The sequence below is a fragment of the Delphinus delphis genome, chromosome 19, assembly GCF_949987515.2.
Source record: "Delphinus delphis chromosome 19, mDelDel1.2, whole genome shotgun sequence".
NCBI classification, from domain to species: domain Eukaryota; kingdom Metazoa; phylum Chordata; class Mammalia; order Artiodactyla; family Delphinidae; genus Delphinus; species Delphinus delphis.
In genome coordinates, this window is record NC_082701.1 from 58,578,757 (window position 1) to 58,592,139 (window position 13,383).

The 13,383-nt window shown below is 56.2% G+C and overlaps 1 protein-coding gene across 5 annotated transcripts; it reads left to right on the forward strand.

Moving 5' to 3' along the window:
- Positions 1 to 6: 6 nt before the first annotated feature.
- Positions 7 to 12,984, forward strand: ATPAF2 (ATP synthase mitochondrial F1 complex assembly factor 2). 5 transcript variants are annotated; one of them, XM_059996417.1, is made up of 9 exons: positions 7 to 312; positions 6,209 to 6,256; positions 6,498 to 6,643; positions 7,639 to 7,736; positions 8,020 to 8,124; positions 9,140 to 9,220; positions 10,743 to 10,855; positions 11,200 to 11,315; positions 12,711 to 12,984. In XM_059996417.1, the coding sequence occupies exons 1-9, from the start codon at positions 180 to 182 to the stop codon at positions 12,846 to 12,848; spliced, it is 978 nt and encodes a 325-aa protein (XP_059852400.1). In that variant the 5' UTR covers positions 7 to 179; the 3' UTR covers positions 12,849 to 12,984. The 5 variants fall into 5 exon arrangements, with proteins under 5 accessions (XP_059852400.1, XP_059852401.1, XP_059852403.1 ...); XM_059996418.1 differs by having other exon boundaries at positions 6,212 to 6,256; XM_059996420.1 differs by lacking the exon at positions 8,020 to 8,124.
- The last annotated feature ends 399 nt before the right edge of the window (positions 12,985 to 13,383 follow it).

Below are 13,383 nucleotides of genomic sequence, written 5' to 3' on the forward strand. Positions count from 1 at the left end.
CCGCGAGTGTCGTGCGCAACATGGCGGCGCCCAGGGAGGCTGAGGATGCCGGCGGCCGGTGAGAAGTTCCGGTCGCCGGTGAGAAGCTTCGTGCGGCCCGAGTGCGCAGCGTGCGGTCCCTCCGCTCAGTGTTCCCCGCGCTCAGATCTCGCGCGGTCGTTCTCCCAGGCCCCCGCGCGATGTGGAGGAGCTGCCTCCGGCTGCGGGGCGGGGGTCGCCACCTCCTGAACTGCCCCCGGGGTGGCCTCACCGCCTCCAGGGGGCCCGGGCCAAAACCCCCGGCCCACGCCCGGGCCTACGCGCCCCCAGCAGGTGAGGGAGGCCAGGGCGGAGCAGGCTGAGGAGTTGGCCGTACAGGGTCACAGGTCGGAAGGGAAGCCCCGGCAAGAGCAGGGACCGCCCCAGAGCGCACGCGCGTCGTTTTCTTTAGCACGTGTGGCTTTTTTCTCTTCCGTTAGGAAAGCAGAAGTCATCCTTGTTTTCAGGCGGGGAAATTCGGGTTCTGGGTCGGGATTGCCCCAAGGGAGAAGAGCAAACTCTGAGAGGTTTGCGGGGTAAAGGCTGGTCTGCCGGGCTGCTTTCTGTGTTCCCGCGACCCGGCACCGAAGGGACCTGGAGCCCGGGCTTTCAGTCTTTCATCCCGGCCGCTGTCTCCGCAGCTGTCCTGACCCTTCCTCCTACTGCCTTCCCACGACCCTTGCCATCTGCTAAGGAGTTAACACCCCGTGCCTCTTCCTCCCCTTCCAACTCAGATGAGGCTTAGGAGAAGGTAGTGGCTCTTTCGTTGCTTCTGGGGAGAGGTTTTAGGGGTAAGAGTGGGAGTGACTCCTTTGAGTGAAGATAGTAAAGCTCTCCTTCCAGTCACTCAGTATTGATGTGCTGAGGGCGGGAGGCACCGTTGTCTTCAAGAGAGACGTAGCCTCTACCTAGTTGATGTTCAGTGTCGAGTGCAGAAGGTTATAACACCCTGGTTAAACAATAGCCTATATCCTGCGTGAGGAAGGTACAAAGAAGCACCTATTCCCACCTTGGGGGTTTTGAGGGTCTAGAAAGGGTCTTGGGTGAAAGGACATTTAAGCTGAGTCTTGACAGACGAGAAGGAGCTCGGTGTAGAGGAGCAGGGAGGGTGGAACGTGGGCGGCTGGAACACGTCCAGAGGTGGCAGCGGGTGAGGGAGCTCGCTGTGACACTGCCTGCTTTAGGAAATCTAGAGCTCCACAGGCAGCTTGGCATCGTGGCAGAAGAACATACCTGGGGTCTGATGCTGCTGAACCAGGAGCTGTGTGATCTTAGGCATGTGACTGCTTCGTTTGGACATCATTTTCGTCTGTGAGTTGAAGGGCTAGGTTGTCTCTGAGCGCCCTTCTGTTCCATAATTTTTACAAATAGGGAAGAGGAATGGATGTAGCAGGGAGCAGAGATCTCACTTGTCAGGGCCCAGGTGAAGGGCCTGGAGGTGATCCATGAAGAGCCAGTAAAGGGGAAGAAGGAAGGGCATCTGTGACCGTGTGATTTATGATAAGAAATGTACACATTTGGTCATTTTCTTGTACTGGCATACGTCTCCTAAAACCTTTGTAGCTTACTAAGTAATGAGAGTTATCGGAGAATCTTTTGTTAAAATAGTCGGTCTTCTGTCCTAAAAGAGCTCCAGAGTGATAAAGGTGAAAGGAGGGTCTTATTACTCATAACAAGCCCCTTTCAACCACACCTGAGTGTATGTTAACAAGGTGACTTTTTCCTTAGGGAAAGCCCCTAAGGATGGCGGCTGATTGCCAGGGGAACCAAACACGCTGGATTAGAGGGTTGGAAGTTTCAGCCCCACCCCCTGACCTCTGGGAAAGGGAGAGGGATTGGAGATTGAATGGAGGTTGATCACTAATTACCTGTGATTTAATCATGCCTGTGTAATGAAGCCTCCATAAAACCCCTGAACTATGGGGTTTGGAGAGCTTCAAGGTTGGGGAACACGTGGAGATGCAGGGAGGGTGCCCAGAGAGAGCATGGAAACTCGGCACCCTTTCCTCCATACCTTGCCCCATGCATCTCCTCCATTTGCCTGTCCCCGAGTTGTATCCTTTTGTAGTAAACTGGTGCTCTAGTAAGTAAATTGTTCTCCTAAGTTCCGTCAACTGCCCTAGCAACCTATCATGCAGGACATAACTCTTGTAAGACTGAGTCCTTAATCTATGGGATCCAGCGCTGTCTCCAGGCGGGTCGTGTCAGAATTGAGTCAATTGTAGGACACTCAGCTGGTGTCTCAGTTGATCAGTGGTATCCGATCGGTAGGGATCCCTAACCCTAACCGCCCCCCCTCCACATTTGGAGCATAGTATCTGTGTGAGTGTGTAAAGGAAAACGGGAGCGTTGTTTTTCCTTTACAGCACCCCAGGGAGGCAGCACACGAGCGAAGGGGACACGTTCAGGAATTCCCTTGAGTTTCCTCAATCAGAGGGTTCATCCAGTTGGTGGGTGCCACTCGCCGTCATGGTGGCACTGACCTGCCCCTGTTCCTTTCTACTGCAGACTTGCTAGCTTCGGCTCTTGGTAGGTAGTCAAACGTGGAGGAAGATAAGAGTGGGTGAAAGAGTGCCGAGCAGTGGGACGGAGCGTCTCGCACCGACCTGAGCGCTCTGCTTTTCCGACTTGAGCGTCTGTGCGTCTTTGGAGGAGTGGAAGTTTAAACCTAAGTGGTGGCTTCTCCGTGAAGACTTGGAGAGGCAAGTAGATTGAACTTGGCTCCTTAGGGACAGCTGTGCCATTGAAGGTTGTCGGAAGGCGAGGAGGGGGTTAGGAGAGGGTCACCAGGCTGTGTGGCGTCCAGCCCCGTACCAGCCATTGGAGCCGTCAGCCGCTTAGAGGGGAAGGTGTTCAGAGAGGCTGCCTGTCGAGCTGAGGACGACACCGGTGAGGGCAAGGCTGGGGGTCTCCTCTGTTTACAAGTTGTCTGTCGCCTGCACAAGTGGCTTAGCTTCTCAGTCTCTGCCCCGTCTTCAGAGGCTGCTTGTGCTGGGTTGAGGCAGATGCTGTAGATAAGGAGGCCGGCCTGCCACCTGTTTTTGTTAATAAAGTTTTATTGGAACCCAGCCCTGCTCATTCACTGACATGCATCTAGGGCTGCTTTCACCACAGTGCAGGGTTGGCTGGCTGCACAGAGACTGGATGGCCTGCAAAGCCTGAAATACTTTATTTGGCTCTTGGCAGAAGTGTGCCAGCCCCTGCTCTGGATGCTAGAGCAATTTGGAAAACAGGTGCGTTGAAGGATTTTTTAACAGCTTTATTGAGATGTGATGCGCTTACAGTTCACTCACTTAAAGTGTACAACTCAGTGGTTTTTAGTATACTCAAAGGGATTGTGCAGCCATCGATTCTAGAACATTCTTATCACCCCAAAGAATCCCTGTACCCTTTAGCTACCGCTCTCCGAGTACCCCCTCAATCCCTCCAGGCCTAGACAGCCACTGCTTTATTCTCTGTGTCTGTAGATTTCCCTAGTTTGGATATTTCATATAAATGAAATGTGGTTTTTTTGGACTGGCTTTTTTTCATTCAGCATGTTTTCAAGGTTTATCCCAGGGGTAACATGTGTCAGCACTCCATTCTCTCTCACAGCTGATAACATTCCATTGTAGGGACACACCATGTCTTATTTATGCAGTCATCCATTGGTGAACGTTTGGGTGGTTTCCATCTTTTGGTGTTCTGAATGCCTCTGTAAACACTTGAGTACAGGTTTTTGTGTGGGCGTATGTTTTCGTTTCTCACAGGCAGGTATCTAAGAGTAGAATTGCTGGATCAAATGGTACCTAACTTTCTGAGGAACTGCCACCCTGCTTTCCAAGGTGGCATTTCCACCAGCAATGTATGAAGGTCCCAGTTTCTCAGCCTCCTTCCCAACATCTGTCTTTTTGGTCATAGCCATCCTAGTGGGTGTGAAGTGGTGTCTCGGGGCTTTGCTTTGCATTCCCCTGATGATGAATGATGTCAAACATCTTTTCGTGTGCTTTTTGGACACTTGTACATTTTCTTTGGAGAAATGTCTATTCAGATCCTTTGACCATTTCTTAGTTGGGTTATTTGTCTTTTTATTATTGAATTGCAAGAGTTCTTTATATAGCTGGCCCAAAGAATTCTGAAACTTGAAAACGCTCTGTCACAGCCGCCCCAGGATTATGGGTAGAGGGACCCCGAGTCAGAATCTAACTTTAAGGCTTAAGGCCCGCCAGGTGGCACTGTTTAGAGAGAGAAAGGTATTGAGGCAGCTCTGGGAAGGCACGTCCTCTGTTCCTGGTGCACCGTGGTGATTGCAGTTCTGAGGCTTTGAGTCTTTCTTTTTTTTTTTTTTTTTTTGAGGCTTTGAGTCTTTCCAAAGCAAAGGCCAGCCCGGAAATTGAGGCTGGTAGAAGGATCACTCACTGGTCTGTGAAGCCTGGGACAGGAGGAGGAGTGTCCGGGGAAGTGACACAGAAAATCGCCTGTTTCTTTATACGTATTGAAGCAGCCTCGCAGGAGAAAGGGAGCCAGTGGACATTGATTTCCAGTTCAGCACTCTTCACAGGAGCAGCTTGTTAATGTTCCCGCTTATATAGCCTGGTTTCTTGTGGCAGCTTTTAAAATTCAATGCTTTTTCACATACCCATTTCTTTGTATCTACATAGTCCTTAAAATTGTCACTTAAAAGGCACCAAGTGTGGCTTTGCTACAGAAACAGACGTTCTGTAAAGGGAGTGATTCGTACTCAAAATAGACCTGTTCTGTGTGATCCTGCAAGACTAGCCTGTCTCCTGCCTGTAAGGATGGGGTTTCCGTTGCTGGTAGCTCGCCCTCTGTCACTGTTCTGTGTGATCCTACAAGACCAGCCTGTCTCCTGCCTGTAAGGATGGGGTTTCCGTTGCTGGTAGCTCGCCCTCTGTCACTGTTCTGTGTGATCCTACAAGACCAGCCTGTCTCCTGCCTGTAAGGATGGGGTTTCCGTTGCTGGTAGCTCGCCCTCTGTCACTGTTCTGTGTGATTGTACAAGACTAGCCTGTCTCCTGCCTGTAAGGATGGGGTTTCCGTTGCTGGTAGCTCACCCTGTGTCACTGAGGATGTGGGTGCTTCACAGGCTCCTAATCTCATGACTTGTCTTATGAGACCCAAGGCCTTGGAGGGCCCAGGGAGAAAACCTCCATCTTTTGACATTGTTGGGGAGCATGGATCCCGCCAAGTGAATTTTCCAGATCCTGGTCTCGTTGCCTGTGTGAACCCCCTACTTGGCTCCCCCACCCTCCTCGCTGGGACCTGCCGGTCTCCTCCCCAGATGTGGGCCTATGCAGCCATCGTGGGCACACACACACACACACACACACACACACACTCACACTCACACACACACACACACACACTCTGAAAGCCATCAGCACGGTTGGGCCTGCCCTGCTCTTCTGCAGCTCTCAGGTGCCATCTGGCTGCTTGGAGGTCTTCCTTTGGCCCAGAAGAGATGAGTCTTCTTGGGTTTAGTGTCCGTCTACCCACGAGACAGTACGTGCCTCGAGGGCAGGGTAGCTTTGAGTCCTGCCCTGGAAGGGGGTTAGTCGTCACCAAGTTTGCTCCAAGACTGGAGTTTGCCCTCCCGTCAGCGCAGCCCTGAACCCGCCTGGCCGGCCTCTCTGATCAGCACAGAGGTGGAATTGGCCAGGACAGAGGAGGGGGGCAGAGGTAAGAAGACCCCCTCGCGGGAGACATCGCTGTCCCGGCAGCTTTGGGAGGTTCAGCCTGTGCCGTCAGTCTCTGCTCCGTCCTTTCTTTGACCGACAGGTCTCTTGGGCCCATTTCCCATGGCCGTGTGGGGCGTGTGGTAGAATGCTCTGCTGTACCGGCAGGGTGGGTCCCTCCCCCAGGGATGAGTCAGCCTTCAGGTCCCCCCACCCCCCACTTCCTGCCTGGTCTGGCTTTGGACTTGCTGCCCAGCCAGGCACTGGAGAACATGCTGGACATCGTCTGGGCACCCCGACCGAGGCCTCCAGACAGATGCAGGGGCCTCCAGTCTCGTGTCGGCGGGGCTGCTGCCCCTAGCCTCTTACTCAGAAGCCACTGATCCATGTGGAGTGGGGAGACCCTTGGGTGCTGTGTGGAAGTCGGGGTGGTCAGTCAGAATCAGCAGTGGTGGTACAGGCTCCTCCTGAGTCTCCACAGCATTTTAAACTGCGCTTTTGAAAAATCTTCCCAGCAGAAAGGAAGAGGTTCTATCAGAATGTCAGCATCACACAGGGTGAAGGTGAGTGTCTGGAATTTTCACTGCCTCTTTTGTTTCTGTGAATGGGTGGAAACACTTTTCACCTCCAGCCAGCTCCTCGGTGAGCTTGACCTTGGCGCTCTCGTCGGGTGTGTTTCTGTAAGCCACCCACCCCCCAGAAGGATCTCGGGGCGTCTTTGCACCGAATCAAGTAGCTAAATATAGGGGTGGTCACTCGATTCTGCTTATTAACCCCTGAGAGGTTTTCATCTGTTCTTTCAAGCTGGCTTTGAGATCAATCTGGACCACAGGAAGCTGAGGACTCCCCAAGCCAAGCTCTTCACCGTCCCCAGCGAGGCCCTGGCCGTCGCTGTGGCCACTGAGTGGGACTCTCAGCAGGACACCATCAAGACATACACCATGCACCTGGTAATAGGTCGCAGCCCGCGCCCGAGGCTGCCACGGGCTTCGTGGGGCACCGGGCAGAATTAGGGATCCTCTCCCGATTTCGATAAGGCCCTGAGGCTGTGGGCACCCACCCCACCCCCACCCTCAGGGCCTGGTTCCTCCCTGGGTCTCGGGACACAATCCTTCCCTGGCCGCCGGCTCTCTTATTTCCCTCTGGGGCAGCCGTTCCTTTGTTTTGTCGGCTCTGAGGGTCTGTGATGGTCTGGGTCATGTGCTGGTCATGGACATGCTGGTCATGCCTGCTGTCCATCTCAGCAGCACGTAGCCAGCCTGGTCTCAGCTCAGTTCGCACTCAGCAGGGTTGGTGGCGGTGCAGACCCTCCCTGAGAAGCTGGCCTCCCTGAGGCCCTAGAGGAGCAGCTGGGGGAGAGGCCCACTCAGTCACCTTGGGCAACTTGCCGCCCCTCGGGCAAGGTCCCCACCCTGAAAAGTGGGTGGTGGTCAGGATGGGACCAGATGATGCGTCGAGAGTCTGTGCTTCCCAGCACATGGACCCAAGCCCCAGGCAGGCTTCTCAGCCTCTCTGCCCGCGTGCCAGCTCCCCTGGAGTGTCCAGGGAACAGGGGACACGGGCTGCAGACGGAGCCTTCGGGTAGCTCAGCAGCCTGTGGGCCACAAGGCAGATCTGGAAAAACTGTCCTGCCCCTGGGTTGGCTGGCTTGTCCCCTGCTTTCTGAGGCGTTGGGGAGTTGGCGGGTGAGCTTCTCAGCCGGATCCAGGAATGCCTCCACGTCGCCTTCGCTGGACCTGATCTCCCTGGGCCTGGCTTCCCACGTCTCTGTAATGGTTACAGTGATAGTACCTCCTGGAAAGGGTTGTGGTGAGGATTGAATTAAACACTGCAGAGCCTGGTAGTACAGAGACTGAGACCTTGGGGGAGTTCATTGTTCCTGGGGCCTGGGCAGTGTCCTCGGGACTGGCTGTGCTGACGGGCTCTCTCTCTGCCTTTGATCCAGACCACACTGTGCAACACGTCTCTAGACAACCCGACCCAGCGAGACAAGGACCAGCTCATCTGGGCAGCAGCAAAGTTCCTGGACACTGACACCGTCTGGTAATGGACGTGCGGGCAGCCTCCCTGGGGCCTGAGCGAGTTCCTCAGGCTGTTTGCCTGGAGCCTTCTCAGTGGAGGAGAGGGCAGGCCTTACCTCCTCAGCAGTCAGCTGCTCTGCAGACCCCAGGCGGGAGGGCACGGGCTGCCCCAGCGTCGGGCCGGCCCTCTCCCACAGCCAGCAGCTGTCCCCTGGCCTGGGGCGGGATAGGCTGGTGGCCTCTGCAGCTCTCTCAGGCTCCAGGACCCAGGGGGTCATGTCCGGCCACCGCACATTCTCATGTAGGTCGCCTGCTCCTCACTTGTCCGCTGGGTCACGGATGGCCCGACCTTGGCATCCAGCGGCCGGCCTCCTCGTCTGCATCCTCCCTGCACCCGGGTTCTCTCACGGGTGGGTTGGGGATGTTGACAGGAAGTGGAAGGAACAACTGAGCAGCCCCATGTCTGCCACCCGAATGCTCCGACACCTGGGTACCTCCAGGATGGCACGTGAAATCGGCACTGGGGCGAGGGGACAGAGGTGTCCCTGCAGAGGCCGCTGGCACTGCTGGTGGAAAGTCCGCGCTGTTTGCATTAGGGACCGTTTGGTTACAGGGAAGAGCACCCTTCCAGCCCAGCTCAGAGAAGGGGGTTTTCTTGGAGACCATCCCAGTACTGAGAGCAGATGCGGGTGGGAGCCCTCTCTGCCCTGGGGACCACTCCTCTCCCCTGGGCAGCCGCCTCTCCGCACCCTCGTGACCTCCCTGCCACTTCTGCTCACACCAGCCTGGCCTCCCCGGCACCCCCAAGGCTTCTGTCCCAGGAGGCCTTGCAGCTCAGCTCCCCTCAGCTGACCTCATCTCTGTCTCTCGGTCAGAACAGTGGTGTGGCCTGGCATCGGTGGTGCCGGGCAGGGCCGCTGGCGGCCGCATCTGTGGCTGGGAGGCACGTGGGCAGACAGGCAGCTGGCCCGTGGCCGGGGTGCCGCCTCTTGGGAGGGGCTGGCAGGCAGGACGAGTGACTGAGCTTCTGGTGCAGCATCCTGGGACCAAGGGGGTGTGGGTCTGGGGACAGTGTTAGTGTTGAGGGCAGCACCAGGGCAGCACTGCAGGCAGTGACCTGTCGATAACTGGGGGTGTTCGGGACAGTGGGTCTCAAAGTCAAACTTACGCAGAACCCCTGGAGGGCTTGTGAAGCTGCAGGTTGCTGGTCCACCCCCAGAGGGCGGGGCCTGAGGATGTGCATTTCCAGCAAGGTCCAGGGTGAGCCCTGGGCCACACTTTGAGAACCACTGCTTTAGGGGAAAGGCTTGGGGGCAGGGGTAGGGGGTGGAGAGGTCTGCTGTTGCGTTTTGTGTATCTGTGTCTGTCGCTGGATGAAAGAATTGTACTTTTTTTATTAATGGAGGTGCTTTTGCACTGAATTAGCTGCAGGGTGGAAGAACCAGAGACGCTGGTGGAGCTGCAGAGGAACGAGTGGGACCCAGTCATAGGCTGGGCCGAGAGGAGGTGAGCCGCTCAGCGCTGGGCAGGCCAGGGTCCAGGCCATGCTGGACAGCCGAGGCCCTGAGCTGGTCAGCGTTCCGAGTTCAGAGCACCCAGGGGACTCAGGACAGGGCCACCTTGGGGGAAAATGCTGTTCAGTGCTTCTTCCCCCATTGGCTGTGTGACCTTGGGCTAGTGACTTGATCTCTCTGAGCTCCCTTGTTTGTGAGTGGGGCTCATAATCCCTACCTCCCAGGGTGTCGGGAGGTGTACGCGAAGTGATGCACCCTGCTTGGCACACACTGAATGCTCGCATTGGCAGATACCGCCCTGCTCGTTGTCACAGTTGCTGTGCAGTCGTATACACAGTCACAAAGCAGCGTGTGTGATCCTGACACATGGAGAAAAGTCTGGACAGGTGAACCTGTGGGTGGGAGGTTTCCAGGGATTGATGATGCCCAGTGCTTTTCCTTAGCAGGAAGACTCTTGTGCGGAATTGAACAGGCCATTGATATGGCACAGTTGATTCAGTTTCATTTCATTCCCAGGGGATTCGCAACGGGCTCTGACCCTGTGCTCCCTTGACCACGGTATTTTGTAAGTGTGCGTACATGGAGTGGTTTTGGCATAGCGTTTTTTATCTGTACACGTTTACAGAGCACCCACGATGTGTCGGCATCCTTGGGTTTTGTAGTAAGAGGCATAGCCAGTGTGCTGAAGGGTCAGATAAAACTGAACGACTAGATGCCACGTGAGAACCGCAAAGATGCGATGCCATTTTGGAGTCCAGTGAAATGGCGCAGTAGTTTGGTGCCTGCAGGCCTTTGCTGTGGTACAGAATTGTCAGTTTTTTGTGGCAGTTGAAATTTCTCACACGTAGCAGATTACAGGAAAACGTGGCCACTTCCTGTGTTCCATTTGTACTATTGGAAATTTCGGAAAGACTGTTTCTAAAGCAATGGGGAAAATCAGTGATATGTGAGAGGAAATTACAAAAATTGCTTTTATTCCATTGTTTTTTCCTGCATTTTGTGTAGTTAAGATTGTTCTTGAAAATGTATCGTTCTTGAAGCTAGCTCATGTCCCAGACTAAAAACAGTGCCTCGTGTATGGTAGAGGCTTAATAAATGTGTGAAAAAGTGATTGCCTGATATGGGACATACACGACTATTGTAAAGAAAACAATATTTAAAAGAAGACTCTTATGGCTCATATGTGAGGACTTTTCTGCAAAGGTTTGAAACGCAGGCAGCCCATAGTTCTGATGGACGTTCAGGCCAATGAATTCGAATCTCAGGAGCTGTAAGTGACCCCCTGCTTCCTGACTTGCCAGCTGTGTCTCCATCCAGAGCTGTTTCTTGCCCTCTGCTCTTGGTGACAGAAGGTTACTAGGTCAGGAGGCCACGGACTGCAGCGGCAGGTGCTGTCCGTATTCCCAGCGGGCCCCTGAAGGGGCACACGTGTGCTCAGCAGGCTGGGGCTCTGCTTCTGGGCAGAAGCTGGGCTGCACAGCAGGACAGACAGACATGCAGCCTCTTCCTTATAGATACGGCGTGAAGATCGGCTCCTCCACCAGCATCATGGGGCCCAGCATCCCAGCCCGGACTCGGGAGGTGCTGGTCAGCCACCTGGCCTCTTACAACATGTGGGCCCTACAAGGTACGTGGTGCTTCCTGTTGGCCAGGGAGGACGGGCCGGGGGTGGAGGGCTGTCATGCTAACCTGTCCCCTGGTCCACGGGCCAGCAGTTTCACACCCTTCCTGGGGGACGTGGCTCTCCCCTCTTCAAGAATCTCCATTCAGGTCTCCCTGGCCTGGCTCGGGTCACGGGGTGGAGTGCTCGCTCTGATGGGCCGGGGCCCGCCCCAGGCAGGAGCAGAGCAGGGATCCCCGAGGGAGAGCAGAGCGCTCCTTGAGAAGTGTGGCGAAGGCTCTGTCCCCCGCCTGGCGACTGCCCTGTGTGGGATGGGGGCCCCAGGTCCTGACCTGGCTGTGTCCCTGCAGGGATTGAGTTTGTGGTGAGCCAGCTCAAGTCCATGGTGCTGACCTTGGGCCTGATCGACTTGCACCTGACGGTGGAGCAGGCTGTGCTGCTGTCGCGCCTGGAGGAGGCCTTCCAGGTGAGGCGCAGCCCCAAGGCAGACTCCCCGAAGGGCACCCCGCCGTGTACACGCGGAGCCCGGACGCTAAGGCCCATAGAGGTGTCGCGTCACAATGGTAGCAAACCACGGCGGTGCTGCTCAGCCCTCCCTCACCGCCTCGCCGCCTCTTCTCAGCACCGTGTCGGGTGAGGGCTCGTTTCCCATCTTGCACAGGAGGAATCCGAGGCGTGGGCGCCCCCTGAGATGATGCCAGAGGCGGGTCTTGGAGCCCCCCTCTGCGGGTGGAGGTTCAGGCCGGTTCAGGCATAGCTGCAGGCTGGGCCCCTCAGGATGAGCAGGGGCCACGTGGGTGCTTCTAGAAGGAGGCTGAGCCTGCACACCCGGGCGTGCGCACGGCGGGCCCTCGGGGCTGCTGCTCGTGCACGTTTGGTTCAGGGGGCTCAGAATTAATAAGGCTTTGCTGCACTGCCGTTTGCGTTTTTTAACTCAGAATGATGGTGTTCTCTGCAGTGCCCTTGTCATTTCTCCAGCCTCAGAAGGTTAACTGCTGTTACAAATTGGCTCCTAGCATGATGAAAACCCTTTTGTAATGACAGTATTTCCCAAGTTCGTCTAGTCATCGTTCAGGAAAATGCCAGGGGATAAAACTGCTTCTGTGTTGTGAGAGGCCGGCTACTGTCTGGTGTGAGAAAGGGTTGGATGGGAAGAGGGTGATCTGGGCCTGGAGGCGGCAGCCAGGAAGCCTGGTTTCCAGTCCGGGCTCTACTTTTGGCTGCGGGGTCCGAGCGGGGCCATCGTTCCCTGAACCTCACATTCCACCCACCGCAAAACAGTTCTCTGAGAGTATAAAACGCCCTTCAGATGTTCTGGGCCACCTGAAATGCAGGTAGATCTCGAGTTCCTGGGTGGGGGGCCCACGCCTCTGGGCCTCTGGCCAGGGAGGGGCCCACAGGGTGGGCTGGAGTTGCACTGACAGCCATGCTCAGGACAGGGCTCCTCCTGGAGAGAGGGTCTGCAGCCCTGCCCAGTACAGACATGCCGGCCTCTGCTGTCCCGGCCTCCCCCAGGAGCCCAGCTGCAGCGACCTTGTGGCCCTGGCTGGCTTATTCATCCCCCCGCCCCCACCGGGGCACTTACAGCCCTGCCCAGCGAGGCAGCTCATGGAGGGTGACACTTTGCAGACTGCCTCACGCCAGCCTCCCCGTGGGAAGGTCAGGCCCCTGGGGGAGAGGCACGTGTGGCCGTACCCGTGAGCACGGTGCCTGCTCTGCCCGCCCCCCCACCGCGTTTTCTCACCTGTCGCTCCCCCTGCGTGTCTCTCATGTTCGGGTGGGATCAGAGCCGACTCTCCTCAGCTATGGGACGTCGTGGCTCTGGCCAGTCACCCAGTGGCCTGTCCCGTCCTCCCCTCAGATCCAGAAGTGGGGCAACGTCGAGTGGGCCCACGACTACGAGCTGCGGGACCTGCGGGCGCGCACGGCCGCCGGCGCCCTCTTCGTGCAACTCTGCTCCGAGAGCTCGGCCGTCAAGCACAAGCTGCTGCAGGGGTGAGGCCGGGCCCCAAGCCACGCGGCTGGTGGAGGCCAGCTCGGGCCGAGGCAGGGGGCGTGGGTACGAGTGATTATATTGAACGATTCTTTGCCTCGAAACGCGTGGCGCCTCCACTCGTTGCTCCTCCCGTGGTCCCCGAGGCCACCCTGCCCACCCACAGGGCACGTGCTGCTTCCACCGGGGAGCTCTGCATGGCCCTTAGCCCCAAGACTTTTGTTTTCCGGTTTTTAATCAAACAGTCTTTTAAAACTGAGTCCCTCTTGGTCCAAGCCATCTGTTTCTGCTTGTTTGTTCCTACTGTTTTAGCAAAAATGATTTACTTTTAAAAATAGAAAGTAGGGTTTCCCTGGTGGCGCAGTGGTTACGAATCCGCCTGCCAATGCAGGGGACATGGGTTCGAGCCCTGGTCCAGGAAGATCCCACATGCCACGGAGCAACTAAGCCCGTGCGCCACAACTACTGAGTCTACGCTCTAGAGCCCGCGAGCCACAACTACTGAGCCCTCGCACCTAGAGCCCATGCTCCGCAACAAGAG

Bases quoted from the DNA above. Each gene is read 5' to 3' on its own strand.
- ATPAF2 (XM_059996417.1), top strand. From the start codon at position 180: ATGTGGAGGAGCTGCCTCCGGCTGCGGGGCGGGGGTCGCCACCTCCTG. The intron at 6,257-6,497 runs GTGAGTGTCTGG...TGTTCTTTCAAG, and splicing joins CAGCATCACACAGGGTGAAG to CTGGCTTTGAGATCAATCTG. The intron at 8,125-9,139 runs GTGGGTTGGGGA...GCACTGAATTAG, and splicing joins GCACCCGGGTTCTCTCACGG to CTGCAGGGTGGAAGAACCAG.